Below are 20566 nucleotides of genomic sequence, written 5' to 3'. Positions count from 1 at the left end.
AAACTGGTCATTTTAGTAAAGTGATTAGATAGCAACAGTTTTTAATAATACCTGGAGTCACTGACCTTTGATTTTGTTACACACTGCACCTTTAACTCTTAATGCATTAAATGTAACTTTTCTATATCTAAACAAAAAACAATTAAATTATTAATCAAGTTCAATAAAACTGAAGTGGTAGCATTTCAGAAAGGTTCAAAACCAAATCCACCTTTAAATCCCTCTATGGCAGGGATCTCAAACTCTGGTCCTCGAGGGCCAATGTCCTGGAGGTTTTAGATGTGTCCTGCTTTAACACACCTTATTCAAATTAATAAGTGATTGTGCAGAAGCTGGTAACAAAATTATAGATCCATTTAATTTGAATCAGGCGTGTTGGATTGGGGAAGCATCTAAACCTACCAGAATTTGAGATCCCTGATCCAGGAAGAGTAAAGACTGCTTTATTTGGTTCAACAATTGCAGCTAATCTTTGCTAATGAATTATTAGTCATCTCTGTAAGTAATGGCTCAAAAACCTACTAAAAAAACTTGATATGAATAAGATTTGGGATAAATGCTTTGAAGTTTATTAATCAACATTTGAATTTCAATTTTGTACTGAAAAGACTTTGCTGTGTGTTGTATTTAAATAAGTGCATTAGGTTTGATTGTGGGGGAAAACATGTTGCCTTTCATCCTGTTTTAATGAACCTTTTAGATAATGATGAGGAGGATACTGTGGGAAGCATAAACACACCAATCAAATGTACAAAGAAATCTAACAATAGATAGATTTCCACTTTATTATTTCACAAAAGGCTTATCCAGTGGTTATAAAAGAGAGAAAACTTGACTTTATTTTACATCATTCACAACTAAATCAGGTAGGAAACAAAATTAAATCATCCAAATGAAGTGCACAAAAAAAAAAGAAAACTAACACTGATTATTAAAGAAATGTCAAATCTACAAAGTAATCAAAAAACTATTCTGCATCTCTGGATAACAGTGTGGACATCTGTTCAAAGACATTCATACAGTTTCATAAGGAAGACACTTTTGGGAACTTCAAAACTTCAAAATTTTCTTCAGTAGGAGATCAAAGTGCACACCTTTAGAAATAACTTAAAATTATCGTACGTTTAACAAGCAAGCTGGTTTTTACTCATAATTTGTGTATACTTCCTCAACAGAGCTAACAGAAAGACAGATGGAGGATATGACTCTGTAACTGCACAGATGTTCAAGCATTTTCTTTATTCCTAATAATAAACATCAAAAAAGGATGAATCGTGGGATGTAAAACCCAGGCTCTGACCATACATGAGCTCAATCCATCCCCTTAATCTTAAATTAAAACAAGCATTTACTAACAACAATAAATAACCGCATTTTCTCAGTGCAAAGCTTCACAAACATGGATTACATTAAAATTTTACATGGTCAGTGAGATAAAATCCCAACTCTGAACATGAACACGTTTTTCTAAGAAAACCACTTCAAATGTCTCACTATTCAGTAGCAGGACATCAAAAGCCCACATCTCCGCCACTTTAAAATATATTTAATCAATTACTATTATTTAACTGCATCTTCATAACAGATTATTATAGTTATTTCATAACGAAGTAACTATCTAGTGTTAAGGTGATGGAGATGAGGCAGAATGGGACTGGGTTGTGAAGGTTTTTGTCATAAAGCAGAAAGGTTTCCATTTACCAACTAAAACTTGATTTATAATTGTGCAGGGCATGTACATCGTAGCCTAAGCCAATATGTGAGCTTGTGTGACTGCCTGCAGGTTCACAAAATCATTAGCCAAATTTGATTGCAAACATTAAAAAAAAAAAAAAAGAAGGGGGCATAATCATCTTTAAATATTCAACCACAGCAGTGTAAGCCACTCAGCTGCTGCAGTCTGGATTCGTCTCATACATCAGGCTACTGTGAAGATTCAATGCTGAAGAGGAAATCATGCACAAAGTGTCTTTCATTTAAAGGGATTCTGTCATTGGGTCACTTGGCCCAGATAAATGTAATTGGGTTGGGAAACATGTACGACCACAGGGCACAAAACATGCGGAAGCCACAAGAAAAATGGATAAATATAAGAAACTAAACATGTCATGAGTCAGCACAAAAAAAGTAAATAATAAAAGGTCTTGAAGAAACTACAAACCAGAATCCTTCTAATCGCACATAGATTTAACAGAGTAGTTATTCTTTATATCACCCAAAGAAAAAAAAACATCTGGAGCCTTGAAGGTATCCTTTGTGGCTGCACAGCTGGTGGTAGGCAGCTTCTGAGGCATCAGGTGGTTATAGTTCATGGGTGTGTGCGTGCATGTGTGTACTATGTCTGAGCCAGTTGAAGTTCCTCCAGCCCGTGTTTACCCAAGTGATATCTGGCCAAGTCTTTCCTGGTCACCAGTCCAACCACCTGCAAAGCATAACAATCCAAAAAATGTTACTTCACAACAAACATCACTATCACACCCTTTAGCAAAGTGAATGTAATAGAGAGGCAAAGAGACTCTGAAACATAGACGCATATTCTTACCCTGTTCTCATCATCTACTACCACCAGGTGTCTGAGTCCCAGTGCTCTAAACAGCTTAAACACACGAGGCAAAGATGTTTCCTGTAAATAAAATGCTTTGCTTTAGTCCAACTTTTAATAAAAAAAAAAGAAAAATCCTGAGAAAATCTTTGGAGAAAAAGGAGGAGACAAACACATAAAAGAGATGGGAATATGCAGCATTGCTGGAAATTTGGATAATGATGCAATCTAAGATGGCAGCATGTGCAGTGTCTGCTCAGAGTCTCTGGTTTAAGTTCTTTTTATTGGATTTTACTGCATTTATAACAGAACTTATTTCACAGAATGACTTTAAATTCAGATTGAGGGCACTTGAGACAGCCTCTTTAACATATGACTGTTTTTGTTAATTTGTAAGTAATTTTAATTGTTAATTGTTGTAATTAATACTTTGGTTGTAATTGATACTTTTTGCTGCCTGTTGGCCAGGACTCCCTTGCAAAAGCATTTAAAGGTTTTTAATCTCTCAATGGGACTTTCCTGGTTAAATAAAAGTGAAATAAAAAAAATTATAAAATATGTCTGTTGCCTGGGGAACGGTGTAAGGCGTTGGGTTCATAAACTCTGTCAGGTCCATCATACACTCCCTCTCATCCTGGGAGACGTGGATGCTCTGGATCGGGGGGAAGCGAGGGTAGGCGTCCCGGAAGTCTTTCAGCTGGAGCTTCCTCTGAGTCAGCCGGGACCTGGCCAACTCCACAAACACCTGCCAGGAAAGAACCACAGATAACAAGAGGGTAATTCTGTGTGAAGTGCCTCAATACATCACAGTATCCACCAGCTGCAGGTGTCACTGATGTTACCTTGTGCTTGAGAAGAACGATGAGCTGAGAGCGGAGGATGAGGCCACAGAGTTTCTCCGGCTGAGCAGAAGGGAAAGGATAAAAAAAAAATATATAACAGTGTAGTGAATGAAAAGTACTTATCCTGCAAGATCAACCTGATCTAATTTTCCTTTAGGATTATTAAAATCATATTCAGTGCAACTCAATTCAAAGTTAAACCTCCTAGAAGTATCATTAAGTCAGTAAGAAAAATCAAGTGTTTAATTGCATATCTTAGGTATCGTTCTAACCATACCTCATCATTATTGGAAACCTGTACGACGACAGGGAAGCCGTTGTGATTGGTTGATGTGTTGCTAAGGATGTCTACGATGGTTCCCACCTTCTCGATCCTGTTCAAACAGGTGACTGGAGAACTCATCACCTCCCTGGACAACATGCACAAAATAGAGAGGGGTGTAAAAGGAGAGGGACAGTGATGAGGATGATAGACAAAATGAAGAAATAATAAGAAAAGTTATGGGGCGACAGAACCAATTTACAAGCTACTCAGGATGGGTTCACAGAAAAATGAATTTCTATCATTTAAAATACCTCCAACATAAAAAAAATTCATAATGATTTGATGAGTCTCAAATTCATACATTATGACGTTTACATTGATTTACTTCTGCATTAGATATTTATTGACTTAATTACAATATTCTAACTACAGAAGATCAACGTTGCCATGGGTCAGTGTATACAGGGTGGCTGGGCAACGTCTCCTGATCAGCTCTTCTGGTCTAATCCCAATATACCAACTCTGAGTTAGCCTGACCCACTGCATCACAGACTACATCAACTTCTGTGTGGAGAACACTGTGCCAACCTGGAGGGTGCGGTGTTTCTCCAACAACAAACCCTGGGTGACCCCTGAACTTAAAGTCCTGCTGAACCAGAAAAAGAGGGCTTTCATTTCAGGGGACAGAGAGGAGCAGAGGAGAGTTCAGCATGAACTCCAGTACAAGATCAGGCGAGCCAAGGACAGCTACAGGAAGAAGCTGGAGGAGCAGCTGGAGCAGAAGAACACACGGGACGTGTGGAGAGGGCTGAAGGAGATCTCTGGATTTGGACAGAGCGGTGCCAGAGGGACAGCTGATGGAGACCAGCGCTGGGCCAATGATTTAAATCTGTTTTTTAACAGATTTGATTCAAACCCCACTCTCCCTGCCCCCCCTCCCCCCTCTTCACACATCCCCAGTCCAGCGTCTACCATCACCTTCCCCCGACCACCTTCATCTTCACCTCCACTTTCACCTACCCCCCATCTCCACTCCACACCAATGGACTCGACCACCAGCCCCCCACTGCCCTCCACCTCCCCCCTCTCCTTTACATCGGCCCAGGTGAGGAGAGAACTGATGCGGCTGAAGAACAGAAAAGCTGTAGGACCCGACGGCATCAGCCCCAGGCTGCTCAGGACCTGTGCAGACCAGCTCTGTGAGGTGCTCAGGTACATCTTTAACCTGAGCCTCAGCCTGGAGAAGGTCCCTGTCCTGTGGAAGACCTCCTGTGTGGTTCCGGTTCCTAAGATATCACACGCGAAGGAACCGAACCATTACAGACCCGTCGCCTTGACCTCCCACCTGATGAAGACCATGGAGAGGCTCATCCTCGGTCACCTCCGCTCCGTGGTGTGCACCGCGATGGACCCGCTGCAGTTTGCCTACAGGCCAAACATCGGGGTGGATGATGCTGTCATCTACCTACTGCACAGGGCGCTGGCTCACCTGGAGACCGCTGGGAGCGTAGTGAGAGTCATGTTTTTTTACTTCTCCAGTGCGTTTAACACCATCCAGCCGGCGCTGCTGCGGGGGAAGCTGGAAGGAGCTGGAGTGGATGAAAAGTTAGCCGCGTGGACCATCGACTACCTCACCAACCGGCCACAGTAAGTGCGTCTGCAGAACTGTGTGTCTGAGGTGGTAGTCTGCAGCACGGGGGCCCCTCAGGGAACAGTGCTCTCACCGTTCCTCTTCACCCTTTACACCTCGGACTTCACCTATAACACCAGCAGCTGTCATCTCCAGAAGTTCTCTGACGACTCAGCCATTGTGGGCTGTGTGTCTGAGGGGAACGAGCTGGAGTACCGGTCAGTCATCAGGGACTTTGTGGACTGGTGTGAGCGCAACCACCTGTGCTTAAACACCAGTAAGACCATGGAGATGGTGATTGACTTCCGGAGAAGGACACTACCCCACACACCGGTGAACATCCAGGGGAAGGAGATTGACCGGGTGGACAGTTTCAAGTACCTGGGTGTTCACCTCAACAATAAACTGGACTGGTCACACCACACAGACGCCCTGTACAAGAAGGGCCAGAGTCGCCTCCACCTCCTGAGGAGACTGAGGTCCTTTGGAGTATGCAGGCCTCTGCTGCTAAGGACATTTTATGACTCTGTGGTAGCCTCTGCTGTCCTCTACACTGTTGTCTGCTGGGGAGCGAGCAGCACCGACCGGGACAGGAAGAGACTGAACAAGCTGGTCAGGAGGGCCAGCTCTGTCCTGGGCTGCCCGCTGGACTCTGTGGAAGAGGTGGGTGAGAGGAGGATGTTGGCCAAGCTCACATCCATCATGGACAACACCTCTCACCCACTGCACCAGACTGTGGGGGGGGGCTGAGCAGCTCCTTCAGCAGCAGACTGAGACACCCTCAGTGTAGGAGGGAGCGCTACCGCAGGTCCTTCATCCCCACTGCTGTCAGACTGTACAACTTGTCTGTATAGTCATAATACTGTGTAATATTTATTTATATTTTACTGTGCAATACCCCCCATTATCAATGTCATCATATTCTTCATATCCCACCATCACCATGTAAATATGTATATAGTCTGTGAAGTTGTTGTTATATTTTATTTTATTTTTATGTATGGATGTAGTGTGTGTGTGTGTATGTATATATATATATATGTATATATATATATATATATATATAATGTATGTGTGTATGTATGTATGTATGTATGTATGTGTGTATGTATGTATATATATGTATGTATATGTATATATGTATATATATATATATATATATATATATCTTTATATTATAACGGTACATATTTTTGCTTTTCTTAGACTTGTAAATAATTTCTATTGCACTTTCTTGCTGTGATGCATGTTCACCTTATTTTGCCTCTCTGTACTTTATTCTATAACAAGAGCTGCTGTAACAAGTGAATTCCTCCACTGTGAGATAATAAAGTCTAATCTAATCTAATCTAATCTAATCTAAAAATGAAAAACCTGGAAATGCACATTTAGCATCTTTTAAATCTTTCCTGCAATGAGTTCGCCAACAAGCCTGAAAACTCCTGATGAACTCAGATAATCAGAAGATGGAAGGAGATGTTTGTAAATGCGCTGACGTGGAGCAGAACATAGAAGCAAAAGATTCAAACTGATATAAAAGTGACGTGGCAAAAAAAGTAGTTTATAGTATTTGCTCAAACCACTATAAAATTCTAGAGATTGAAGTAATTTTGGATGGAGATCATTTTGCTCCTCTGGTGACCTATTTTAAGTAGCTCCTAGCTCAGCTACATCAGATTTCCCTTCTTGATTCTAAAAACTAAGAAACACAAAGTACTTTACGGAAAAACAAGGGAAAAAAAAGAAAGAAAAATCAAAATCACTAATAAAAACTATCTGATATGGCAGAAATTTAAATGTAAGAAAAGTAAATTAGCTACTTATAAATGCATTACACAAATCCTCTGTGTGAAAAATACTTTTTATGAGTCATCCAGTAAAAATGACATCAAGTGAAGTGCGTGTTGAACAAGTTAGACAGGACCTACCTGGCAGTGAGCCAGTGGGAGGTGGCGGGAGCCTCCCAGTGTAGGAAGGGAACACTCTGCAGCTTGATATGGATATCATATAAACCCTTAAAAAAAAAAAAAAGAGAGAGAGTTGTGAAACATTTTGCTGCTTTGTACTAACAAGGTACAAATGGCCCTGTCAATTACAGCAAATATCCTGAGAATATTTGTCCTTTTATCCAGTGTTTTTATTTTCCTACTCAGTAATAAATGTGTTACAACAGACTTTATGAAAAAAAAAAATTTACTATAATAGAAGTTTTGTCACATTAGTCCGTAGAGTTTAAACAGGGTTTTTCTTTTGATTTCTGTGCTGTGGAAACTGACATAAATAAGAGCCAAAGATAGCATCACTTCTTCTACAATTACCTCTTGAAAGTAATCCCCTACTATCTTGGCAGTCATGAGAACGAGCATGATTGGAAGGCCGTACGTGACGTTTCCGGTCGCCTCCACCATGATGACAGTCAAACTGAGAGTCATTCTCACAATGCCCCCTGTGGAGAAAAGTGCATTACAGTTTTTAGTAAACACAATATTTATCAAAATAATAAATTATTCATTTTAAAAAAAAGCAAGATTAAAAGTTCTTCACCTAACTGAGCCGCTGCTCCAATCAAGGCGTATTTACCAGGATCAGCCCAGATCTATGGAAGCATAAAATATTTCCACTTACAATTTTGTTAATTAGGAAATTCATCCATATCACATGTATTTATCTTCTAAACAAATCAAATTCTCAACGATATCTTTGGTCGGTTTGTTGTTCCAACTCTGTCGGCTATGGCCAATTTCCGAACTGGAACTGTGAGGTGTTGTGTACTGACCGAGGCGTCTGGTTTTATTGAGGCAAGCAATATTCCACACAGCCTCCCCCAGGCTGCTCCGATCAGCAGAGACGGGATGAAGACTCCAGCAGACACCGACAGGCCATAGGTCCAACAGGCCAGAAAGAAATAGGTCAGAGTGAAACAACCCAGCGTCAGAGGATTGTACGTTCCTTTAAAACACAGAAGAGATAATAAACAGAGTGTTCAGAAAGGAGACATCCCACTGAACACTTGCTTCCTGTATCTCTGTCACACGCTCCCCATTCCCCCCCTGTTGGATACTGGGTCATTTCATTCTAATGGAAGACGTGCAAGTAAACAAAGTCCGGTCAATTTTTTTTACTCTCAGCCTCAAAAATTTGGCCTTATTTTTTAAAGACTATATTTCAATCTGAAACTAAGCCGGTATTTTATAGGACAAATAATCAGCTTTGTTTAAACCTATTTAAATCGTAGCTACCCATTTAAAATCAAGCATAAGTATAGCAAAGTAAAAACTAATAATTAAAATAAAAAGTCCATCCACACAATGTTCACAGCACTTTAACCAGGTTAATTAAGGAGACCATCATTTGTACTATTTAAAGCTGTTAGATTGGGATGAAATATGCTATCCTACTGGATTACAGTGGAACTTTCAAACACAAAACACAATGATTCCTATTTTATATACTACAATTCTTCAGCTTATACATGCGCTCATGCAGCTTTACCTGGCTGATTGTGAAAGAGGCTACGCACACTTCTCTCAGGGGTGTTGAAGAAGGCTGTTGCCATGGAGTTGTACTCCCCATCTGCACAGAACAACTGGAAAAAGAAGCAGTCCATAATGCTTTAAATGTAGTGGTAATATTAAATTTGGGAACCAACTATCATGACAATGCATCACATACTTGTGATAAAATCTTATTAAAAATGCTAAAATGCTAAACTGTGAGTGAGATCCTTTAGTAATGTTGTCCTTGTGACAGATGCCAATAAAACTTATTGAAAAGAAAAAAACAAAGACACCGTACGATCAAGTAAAACAAAAACAAATAAAAAAGGGAACAAGCAAGATTTACTTTAAGAATGAAACGCCTGATCTGAGTCTACATGGGCGTCTCATTTGTGTCTGGCAAGACTTTTTGCATATGTTTAGCTTTATTACGTTACCACGTGTCTGTGTGTACCTGCAGTGGATATTCCTCAGTGTGGTCTTGATCAAGAGGCTGACAGTCATTAGAGAAATAAATCATGGTGAAAGACACTGTCGCGGTCACTGCAGCAACCAACATGGCCTCCATCACTTGTAAACATGGGCGATGAACGTATCTAACACACACAAATCACAGCTCTGTAAGATGGCACATATAAATATATCAACATCAGTGTGTATTTGCCCACATGAAAATGTACGAGTGAGTGTTAGAAGAAAAATAAAGCTGAGAGGAAAACAAAGCTGTGGTGTTTCTTCAGGCCATATCACCACAAATGTTGAGTGGAATGGCTGTTATGTGATGTGACACAAAAACAGACTCCAGAGAGGAGATATTTTTGGAAACAAGACTGAACAAAGCAGAAATAATGAAACACTCATTTCACCTAATACATCAACAAACAAGTCTTCTTTAAAAAAGAAATTTAACACATAAAAAATGCAATGTTTAAATGTTTTAAAGTGTCATTAATTTCTTTACTCAAACAAAAAAAACATTAAAATAACTGTAACCCAAATAAATTAGATTATTTTTAGTAACTTTATGATTATAATATAAATGTAATTCTGGTCGTCACTGTTCTGCGCCTGCAATATACATGATGATGTATATTGTGATAAAGCATAAAACAGTTACAGTAAGTAAAAATATAAATCTTTTCTTACTACACTAAGAATAACAACAGTTGAAGAGCAATATGGCAGCTCTGCATTTTATATTTTAACTTGTCTTATTGATTTGTTTTTTTTGTTTTTTGATTTATTCTTTTATTCTTCTGTACAGCACTTTGGACCTCTGTGGTTGTTTTTAAAGGGCTTTATCAATAAAGTTGGATTTGATTCTTTCATAATTTATACTTTACATGAATAAATCTGATGTCAACATGTCTCCTGCAGCTGTTGAGAAGACTTCAAGACAACTCAAGTAATTTAATACTTAAAAAAAGGGGTTCATGTGTTCATCAACAAACTTAAAAAGGCTAAAACTAAATCCTAAGAATGTTCTCGATATAATATTACTATTAGTTCTTATGATCAGTCAGCTTTGCACACCTTCCAGGAAGATGCCGCTGTGGAAGTCCCAGTGATCATACCTGTTAACTTTGGACTTTTTTTTTTTTAACTCACTTAAAATCACAAGATGTTCATATTCTCCAAAGCTATTTTTAGCACTCTATTGAAATGACCTCATCCATCACCACGCCCTGTTTTAAAGGGTAAAAGGAAATAAGTCATGCTTCATTTATTCTATGTGCTGCTGTCACACTACACCTGCAAAGCTAAGATCATGTGTAACTTGAACATTTTGTTGGAATTTGGTGTTGTATTTGTGTTTTCTTCCTTTTTAAGGAATACCTGATCCTGAAGATTGTCAGCCAGTAGTTGAGTATATTGAACAGAGCTCCCAAAATTCCACCTAAATAGCAAAGGGATGGGAACAAAAGGGCATCACATGAATAGCAATCGATTCAACAACTAAACATTTTACAGATGAAAAACTGATTTCTCTGACATGTGACAGGAGGGTTTATCCTTGTCCAGTGTAACTTAAAAGTTTAGATTTACTGAACAGAAAATATGAACCAGTACAATTTCTTCTATTACTGAGGTTTTTATTTATGTGTTCCTTTTGTTGTTGTTAATGACAGAAAACAATGCTTAACATGAAGGACGCAAACATTTCACCAGTTTAAGTAAGATGTTCTGGCTTTACTTGGAAACCCTTTTAAGTACCCTTTTTCACTTTTAATACTCACACAATACAAATATTAAACTGAAAACATTATCATACTCCCACCTCCGTGCTTCACTGTTAGAACTACGCACTGTAGTCCTGGTAAAGTTCAGGAAAAGAATGTTAGACACCCTCCAAATCAAACAAGTTTGAGTACTTTTCACACATGAACAGTGGAAATGTTCAGCAAAATGTGAAGGCACTTCAGTCATTGTTTGCTTTTCTCACACGTACTTCGCAGCGGTAGATTCTATCCTGGAAATGTGTTTACAAATAAATCCAAAGGAGGGAACAAATGACTCCCTAAGATTTAAGACATGACACAAAAAGTGCTTTGTGGACATGTTTTGTTCACACCGGGAATGGGAAATGAGGGTCCTGGATGACTATTTTTGTTTTGGTATCAATAGCAAATGCATTTGAATGCATCAAGTCATCAGAAAAGAGAATGAAGCAGCAATTCTTACCAGGACACACATAGACTTGCTTTCTAAAATACTTTGAGCAACTTGCTGCTACATCTGCTTTTTTTCTGATAAGGTAATCTTTTAGATGTTTAACTACAAGGTTTGGAGCAAAAATCTCCACAATAAATTGTGTAATCTCATATCACCCTTCACAAACATCTACAGAAAATTTCATGGCTGGGGTTCATGTTTAAAAAGCAACTTTCCTTTAATGTGTGTGGCAAAGTGCCATCCTGCAGTCCTTCACCATCTGTGGAGTCATTTTACTGTTGCTGCAGCTCCAGCCACAAGGTTGGACACGTACCCATTCAAAGTCAGTGAGTAGGTATGTCTAAACTTTTCACTGGTAGGGTAAGTGTTTTTAAAACTAAATCTAAATTTTGTGATGACTGTTACAACTCTGTTTCCATTGTTGCTCTGATGGTCACAGGCTGTTGGCATGCAGACTGTTATGGAGCACGGGACTAGTGCTTGAGAAGTTCTGGGGTTCACAGATTGTTTTAAAACGATGCTGATGCCGTAAAGTGGAATGAAAATCAAATGTCTGCTTAAGTTAGATTCAAAAATCAGCTTTCTTTTTAAACTTTCCTTAAACTTCTATTGCAGTGTTTCTACTCTAGAAAGTGTATTTTTTACTAAATCCTTTCTACATTACCTGTTTTAGATGGCAAATAGCATAAACACTCTTGTTGTCAACTTTAATGTATTGCAATTATTAAAAGCAAAAACAGTTTTGGATCATTTGACATTTAAATGGTATATCTGACTGGATTTGGCTAACTGCTGTTGTTCACTGTATTCAGTAGCAGATGCAACAATGTTGTTTTTGGATTTATGTGTCAATAATATCATATTTATAATCTTGATCAATATATATTAGATTTAATTCACTATGTCAAGAAACCATGCACATACTGAGAGAAGTTAACCAGCTCTTACCAATAGCCCCCATAGCAATGAACAAGGGAATCTCATAGAGGTTGTACTCCATACTCTGGAGGAAGAAAAAGAAGCAAGAACAGGTCATGTTTTATATTCATTACACAGGGATCCTCAAGCCGCACTGTCCTGCAGACTTTAGATGTTCCCCTGCTGTAAAACTGACTCAGATTAATGGGATTAATAGAGACACTTTTAATTTGAATCAGGTGTGTTGCAGCTGGTTAACAGTGCACCTTGAGGACCAGGGTTAAAGACGGCATTAGAGGAAAAATAAAAATTCATTTAAGTTTCTTACTTCACTTTCAAAGCGTCCAAAGTTGATGAGACCTGGATTGGAAAGATCCCCTGTTTTGTTGTGATAGATACTGAGGAAGAAGTTCAGAGTGAAGGTGGAGATCATGGAGGCAAAGAACTAAAGATGAGAAAGAAAGCAGGATCAGATTGTGGGTCAGGGGAGCACAAAACAAGATGAGAATAGAAAACAATTTTACTTCACTTTTATTCTCTTATGACATTTCTGGATGGAACAATATTGATTTGATTTACTTGAACCCATTTTATGATCATTAATAGTGAATTTATAATGGTCACACACAAAACCGCATGACTTACAATCCTCCATGTCAACATCTGGTTCCAGAAAGAAGCTCCTTCCTCCAGAGAGAACAAAACCCCACCTGTTGAACAACGACTTAATTCACAGTCAGGAACCCAAACATTTGAAAAATAAATCACGCAAACCTGGAACTGTATAATGGTGTGCACAGGTTTGGATACATTTGTCTAAAATTTCTGTTTTATGAGTAGTTTGTGTGACGAAGATCAACTGATCCTTAATAACGTTACTAATAACTAATAACTTTTTTTTTTTTACATTGTTTGACTCAAACCTCGGCTCAAACATAAGCAGCCATGGGCTCCTCCAAGCAGCTGCTTAGCACTCTGAAAGTCTAATATAAGTCCAAAATTGCACAATGACAGTGCTAACCCGATGGAGCATTTACAGGAAATAAGCAAACTCTGGTGATCTGCTGTAAACTCAAACTTTCCTCTGGTCTGTAGGAGGGAATTAGACTGTAGTGCAGACCTCAAGCTTAATTTAGCTAATAGCTAGTTATTAGTGCACAATGTACCCTTCTAACAGAATTAACACAAAATTCTCAAATAAGTTTTGTTTTTATGACTTTTGATGGCTGTGATGAGCTAAATGAGCATTCTGTAACAAGTCTGTTATGTTATGAACTGAAATGGAAATTATTTATTATTAACTATTTTTTACTGTGTCAAAACTTATTGGCCCACTGATCACAATCCACTGACCTTAAGGACAAAAATTCCCAGACAGTTTTGTTTTTAAAGATACTTTGCGTTTAGTTTGGGCATACAGTCATCAAGTTGTTCCGCTGGCTTTACAGCAACTTAATGGTCAGTATAGCTTAAGCTGAATGATAACAAAACACATTTTATACTGGGTTGTGCGACAGTTAATGTATTTTTACCAACTGGTGCTCCAAAAGCAGCAGAAACTCCAGCAGCAGCTCCAGCAGAAACAAAATCCCTTTTTTCTGTGTCTCTCCGGAAGTATTCAAATATCTGCAAACAAATACTTTTATGTCAAATCACTTTTTTATCATTAAGAGCCACAAATACTTAAACAATTAACCAATGTTTCTAATGAAGAAACTCGTTACTGGAGCGTACAACACACAAACAGGACAGAAAATTACTTGAAACTGACCTTAAAGTCTCTCTTTAAGGAGGTGCTCCTGCCCTGGGAGACCCCTGCAGCCACAACAGCCCCAGAGTGAATCATGGGGCCTTCCTGTAGGATTGTGGCCAAGCAAGAAAATAGGTATGTAAGGGGTTTGTGCTTACAAGGAATAAACAGCCCCCTTCCCCACCCCAAAAAAACTGCATTAGCATGCCAAAGGAAACATTTTTTAATAGAGCTGAACCACAGCCCAAGTCTCATCACCAGGGCTGCAACGATTAGTCAACGTTGTCGACAATAGTCGACAATAAAATAGTTGACAACGAATTTAGCCGTCGACTATTGTCGGCACAAAAAAAAAAATATAGAGTGAGACATCATCTTTTTTTTTTTTATCTCTGCTGAGTGTTGCACATGCGCAATAAAGTCTGCCAGGGGAAAAATATGGTGGCGGACTAGGGAGCAAAACAGTGGCAGAGAACGTTAAAAGTCTGGGACGTTTAACTTACAAAATAAATTAAATGCATGTCAGATTTGTAAAGCGGACCTTGTGTACCACGGAAGTACGTCTGCAATGCTCGAACATTTAAAGAGGAGGCACGTCGGACTTACTTAACAACCTCATGCAAGATTTCAAAGCTGAAAGTGAAATAAGATCCATTTATAATAATCATGAGATACATAATCCGATTGGTCGACTAGTCGTTTTAATAGTCGGTGACTAATCGACCATCAGAATAGTCATTAGTTGCATCTCTACTCATCACCTCACTTTTCAAGAAAAAAAAGAAAAAGAAAAAAAAGCTGTGTACCTTTCCAACAGCAAGACCACCGACCACTGAACAGATCACACCACAAACCTTCACCACCAGTGTCTGAGGGCAAACAACAACATCAAGTTGAAAAACAGCAGCTCTTAACTAATATGTGTGTGAGAGGTTGTGTGTTTATGTGCCTCACCTTTAATCGTACCACCCTGGGAATCTTCACTCCATTTAGGTAACATTTTATCTGAGGGATTCCACTTCCCGCCGCTATAGGCTGGATACGACAGGAGTCAGAAAACAAGTGTTATAACATAACAGAGGACAAGACGAAATGTGGAAAACAGAGTGGTTTAAAGTACTACAGTGTCTCTTATCACCAGACAGATTGAAATAGTACATATGAATGGAAGTGAAACTTCATTGGGCAGCAGTGTTTCCTCCGCTGTCTGGAAGTGAATGAATGAATATGAATGAATAATGCTGTTTCACTTCCATTCATATGTACAGTTTCAATCTGACTGAACAAAAAGCTTCAATGGCATACATTTTTAATATCAGCTTTTACACGAATGAGGAAGAAAGGCAAACCATATGCCACGATAACTTCCATAGCGTCTAAATAATTTCTGCTTTCGAGCTTACCTCAAAGAACGCAACAATGATGGCTCCCAACATGACAAAGGAGGAGTTGAGGACAGCCCAGAGGATGAGAGAGATGGACAGGCCACCTGTTTCTGTAAACTTTACAATGTCTGACAGGGTCCCGAGTCAAGGAAGTGTCCAGTTATAGTAAGAAGATATGGCTGAAATTGGCTGTAATAATAATTGGGATGGAAACTAAAACAAGTAGCAAAAAAAAAAAGAAGAAAGAAAGAAAACAGCAAAGTATGTGACCAAAAAAAATTGTACTTTTCTAGCAAATGATTAAGGTGATAAAACAATAAACCTGTTAATACAAGAACTGCGTACAGAGCAGTATTAATAAGGTCAAACTAAAGTTCCTGACCTGAAGTTAAATAAGAAAACAGCTGATGTGAGACAAAAGGTTGAAGGTTAGCAATAAAACATTTATCCTCAAACTCTGTACTCTTTCTGTACTATCCAACAGAAAATCCCAATTACCTCTTGCTCACACATTTGTCAGATTTCAGTGAAATTCAGTAGCAAATCTTCAGGATACTCTCTTTGATCACTTGGTATTTAATCCCAGCCAGCTCTTCTACCACGATGTCTATAAAACAGGCGATGAGGCCGGTTAGAAAGCCAATCAGACCGCAAACCACCCAACGGCTGATCTCAAGACAGCGGAAACCCTAAAGACACAAACCAAGAGGGGGAACAGAGAAAACAAACAGTACAAGTGAAAAAAAATTGAGATGAAATGAAGAACAAAAGAAGTAAAATCAGATTAGGATAAGAGAGAGAAGGGACATAAATGTATATAAAGTATAATGTACAGGTAGGATGACATATTTTGAGGCGATGTCAGTTCGGCTCACCATGAAACTCATCCTTCTCTCCTCTTCAAGAAACAGCTGGTTTTCAATGTTATCATAGTCCAGACTCTATAATGTCAAGTTAAAACAGATTAACAAGTTAAAGATTAATGCATAAAAAGTCTCCTTGCCAAGTTATTAGGAAGCAACTTCTACTCTTCACGATAAAGAGAAATCCTGAAAATGGAACAAAACTGTGGCTCCTGTACGCAGCTTGAGAGCAAATCAAATGTGTGTTAATACAAGGCCAATTTCATCAAAAGGATTATTGTTCTGCTATTGTTTGCTGCTTTAGCAAAGCGTTTGGATTTCATGGCCTATAATGCATTCCCCTGTAGGGTTTTTTTGTTTTGTTTCTTCATTTTTCTTGCACTATAGGACAATTGAAATGGTCCCATCCTCGAAGGATCACTTATTTCTGGAAATAACTGAGTGTAATCCAGTTTTTTTTTTTTATAACCATCTGACTTGTTTTACCTCATATTTAAGTGACAGCAGCTTCTCATTGTGAGGGATTTCTTTGGGCCGCCCCCTCGCAGAGTCCTGCTGTGAAGAACAGATGAAAGACAGAGGTCACCACACTAACACTGACCTATGACCTTTACTTAGAGGCATGTAAGGGACAACACCGAGCTGGGAGCTGAATTACTGACACCAAATATTCTACATATGCGAGCAGAAACAATTTACAAGCATTTTAAAGAGCAGAAAATATTTATCTTTTTTACTCAGAAGTCACTTTGAGGAAAAGAGGACATGTTTGACAAACTAATTCACAAACAGCTACCTTGATTATGAGGCACGAAAGATACAGAGACTGGTAAAAGCAGCATTGCCTCCACAACATTTATTATAAAAACCTTCAAAAAATAAGCAAAAATGGGGGGATTATTTTCTGTATGTTGTTATTTTTATATATAAACAAATCCTGGAGGAAATGCTGCTTTTTGCAAGCTGTGAAGACACTAAAACAAGACAATTTCATGCAAATTAGAAATTGTACCTTTCACATGCAATGTTAAGTGGGCCTCTGCCTCACATCTATGGCCCATTTGTACAGCAAACCAGACAGCTCCAACTAATCAAAGAAGCTCACATTCAAACAGCCAGACACAAACTAAACACATTGCAAAAACACTTATTTACAATGAAGCAAATCACATGCCTGGGAGTCACATTCACATCAGCCAGTTAAAGCTGGACAGCATGTAATGGTTTATGTCATGGAAGGAAATCAATGCGACATCCCACCAAGCTTCAGGCAGCCATCCTCTGTTGTGCTGAAACTACTGGCATTTGTTGGCATTAGCTGGGAGTCTATAGGTGTGTGTTTTCTTTGTTTTAACTCCTTGTACATGTGCCAACACAATTATACACAAATCCAACCTCCTTTGTACAATTTCAATGCATTTTACATTGAACTGGAAGAGTTTTATGATCATCTAAAGGAAAGTTAATGTTATTTTACATCTTATCAGACTCTTGAAGCACCAAGTGGTTGAGGGGTCAAGAACATGAATATTAACAAACATGGGCCCTGAATTCATTATTTGCTTGCTTGCTAATGCTTCACAGTGGAAACTATCAGACATGTGCCTTTTAAGCACGCCATATGAGTCAGCAGTTACTAGGTTGTTTTGGTTGTCTGTGTCAGCTGTCCCAAATTAGACTTTGGCCATATCTAAGAGGAAGTGCCTTCCTTTTAAATAAGAATATAAGACATAAGAACAGTGTGATGGCATTTTAAGCTCAGACTTTACCTCCTCCGTTGTTATCTCCTCTTCCAAGTCCAACGTGTCGAATCTGCCTATCTGAAATGTAGTACCTCCTCCAGACAGCTACAGACACCACAGACAGTAACAGAAATATGTATGGCCATGTGGATGTGTTATATCAAACAAGACACTGTTCTTGAGCTAAACCTAATGGCTTCCAAGGAGTAAAAAACTTTCCGTTATATAAATTGTTTGACTGAATCAAAAGCTCTTGAGGATGCTTTCTTTGCAGAAGAAAATTATTTATGTCACTTTTTACTCACTGTTATTTTTGGGACTTCAAAGAAAGAACTGAGTTCACAATAGTCTCACATACAACTTACAACAGAAGGTGCTTCAATAGAATAATACAAGCATTTGTGTCCGTTTTTTTTAAGCTTACGCAAATAAGGCATCAGTATTTAGTTTTGGACTTAGTATGTAGCTTCCAATAATTCTACTACTTCTACAAAAAAGAGAATTAAAACTCACATGAATAGATCAAATTAAAAGATATGCAGTCAAGTTAGTTCCACCTGTGGTCTTTAAGCACATGAAAGTAACTATCTAGTCCTGATGCCTTCATTAATGAAAATAAGGACGTTGTATTTTCTAAACTGAAATTAAAACCATTGTATCTAATGGTTTCACTTGAGCTTCATATTACGCAACTCTTTTCTACCTGGCATAAAAAGTGTCAACATCTTCTAATCTGTTATAGTTTTAAATAGTAAACAAATGAGGTATGGGAAGCACAAGCATTTCAAAAGTCACTATAACATAACTATTATTGTTAATTGTATTTTAATCCAAGTATGTGCATCATGAACGTAATGAACTGAAACTATTTCAGTAATTTCTTACAGTTACAGCTTATTATTACATCTCAAACTAGCTGCAAACTAGCCATAACACATGAAAACATGACCACCATGTTTGTTGCAAACGTTTTAAAATAACAGCAAGCCCGTGCAGCAATTAAAAACGTGACTCAACAAAACCTTACAATGGTTAATTAAAATAAAATGATGAATAAACAAAAACATGACACGGCATCTTCTTTCAGCCGCAATAGAAACAGCTGTTAGCCTATGTTAGCCACCTTGCTAGCTACCTGTCTGGGCTGCTCGGAGCCGTTGAGCAGCGGAGTCCCCTCCCCGGCTGCCGCGGACTCGTCAGTTCGGCTGGACCACGACACTTTCTTGGTAATGTTAGCCATGGTAGCCGCTTGTAAATCGCTGCTCTAAAGTGTCAGCGAATCCTTCATTAACCGCAGCTGTTTGCTGGTTAACTTCTACTTTCTCATCTCCCCATGATCACTCTTGTGTCTCGTGACTCTTTGTAAGGCTCGCGCGTAGGGCCAAAAATAAGTGTTCGGCGCGTTGTGAGCTGGTTGTCCTGGTTGAACATACTGTAGTTTGACCAGGGACAGACAGGGGCACAAAGAAAGGGGTCGCACATGTAGCCCTTTTTTTAAACACTACTTTTTAAAAAGGGTCTAGATTTAAGGAAATAGTTACCTGATTATTACAACTAAAGTGGTTATTATAATGTAACAAGTAAAGCATGATGACTGGTAAACATGTAAACATCACCCTGTTTTAATTTTTTTTAGATGTGTTGCTACCATCAAAATCCAAATGGGCTGATATTTTCCATATTTTTATAATGTCTATTTTTCAACATTTACATTTTACACAGCATCCCAACTTTTTGGGAAATGGGGTTGAAACTTACCTGATGTTCAACATGGCACATTTTCAACTTTATTTTACTTTACTTTATTTTATTTTATTTTACTTTATTTAAGATGTGTTGCTGGCATCAAACTTAAAATGATATGAACTGTAAATTTGATATTATATCTTATTATTATTATTATTATTATTATTATTGATTAAATTAATTCATTCTCTGTACCACTTAGTCCATTACGGGTTGTGGGTAAGCTGGAGCCTATCCCAGCAATTTTAGCAGGTGAGAGGGAGGTACACCCTGGACAGGTCACCAGTCCATCGCACTGTCAACACAAATAGGGACAAACAACCACTCACTCACTCTTAGGGAGAATTTAGAGTGACTAATTAACCTAACATGCATGTCTTTGGACAGTAGGAGAAAGCTGGAGAATCCGGAGAGAACCCACGCATACACGGGGAGAACATGCAAACTCCACACAGAAAACCTCTCCCCAGCCAAGGTTCGAACCAGTGACCTTGCTGTAAGGTTTTAATTAAATATAAAGTTGAAATGGTTTGAAAGTCATTGTCGGATTTTTTTAAAACCAGACAATGTCCAGACTTTTTTTTATTGGAAACAGGTTTATAGATTTTGGATCAAGTCATTTGACTAACAATATATTAAAGTCTGCTTCAGTCCAAATGAAGGATACATCATTTTAAAAAGTTATTATTGACATGCAAGTAAAGGATCTTGAC

The 20566-nt window shown here is 38.5% G+C and overlaps 1 protein-coding gene across 3 annotated transcripts; it reads right to left on the bottom strand.

Annotated features, from left to right (window-relative positions):
* Positions 1–744: 744 nt before the first annotated feature.
* On the bottom strand, positions 745–19479 carry clcn7 (chloride channel 7). Of its 3 annotated transcripts, none has more exons than XM_041971208.1 (25): positions 19243–19479; positions 18135–18212; positions 16852–16917; positions 16378–16443; positions 16059–16191; positions 15521–15630; positions 15072–15152; positions 14924–14986; positions 14139–14222; positions 13900–13993; positions 13013–13077; positions 12696–12812; positions 12398–12452; positions 10613–10673; positions 9231–9372; positions 8772–8865; positions 8056–8228; positions 7824–7875; positions 7598–7725; positions 7208–7293; positions 3662–3794; positions 3385–3444; positions 3111–3287; positions 2543–2623; positions 745–2422 (listed from the first exon to the last, which is right to left on the bottom strand). In XM_041971208.1, the coding sequence occupies exons 1-25, from the start codon at positions 19345–19347 to the stop codon at positions 2336–2338; spliced, it is 2391 nt and encodes a 796-aa protein (XP_041827142.1). In that variant the 5' UTR covers positions 19348–19479; the 3' UTR covers positions 745–2335. The 3 variants fall into 3 exon arrangements, with proteins under 3 accessions (XP_041827142.1, XP_041827133.1, XP_041827151.1); XM_041971199.1 differs by having other exon boundaries at positions 16852–16920; positions 19243–19478; XM_041971217.1 differs by lacking the exon at positions 18135–18212 and having other exon boundaries at positions 16852–16920; positions 19243–19478.
* Positions 19480–20566: the final 1087 nt, after the last annotated feature.

The sequence above is a fragment of the Melanotaenia boesemani genome, chromosome 2 (genome assembly GCF_017639745.1).
Source record: "Melanotaenia boesemani isolate fMelBoe1 chromosome 2, fMelBoe1.pri, whole genome shotgun sequence".
In the NCBI taxonomy this organism is placed as follows: Eukaryota; Metazoa; Chordata; class Actinopteri; order Atheriniformes; family Melanotaeniidae; genus Melanotaenia; species Melanotaenia boesemani.
The sequence above is the reverse complement of the archived record's forward strand: the minus strand, read 5'-3'. Positions and strand labels throughout refer to the sequence as shown.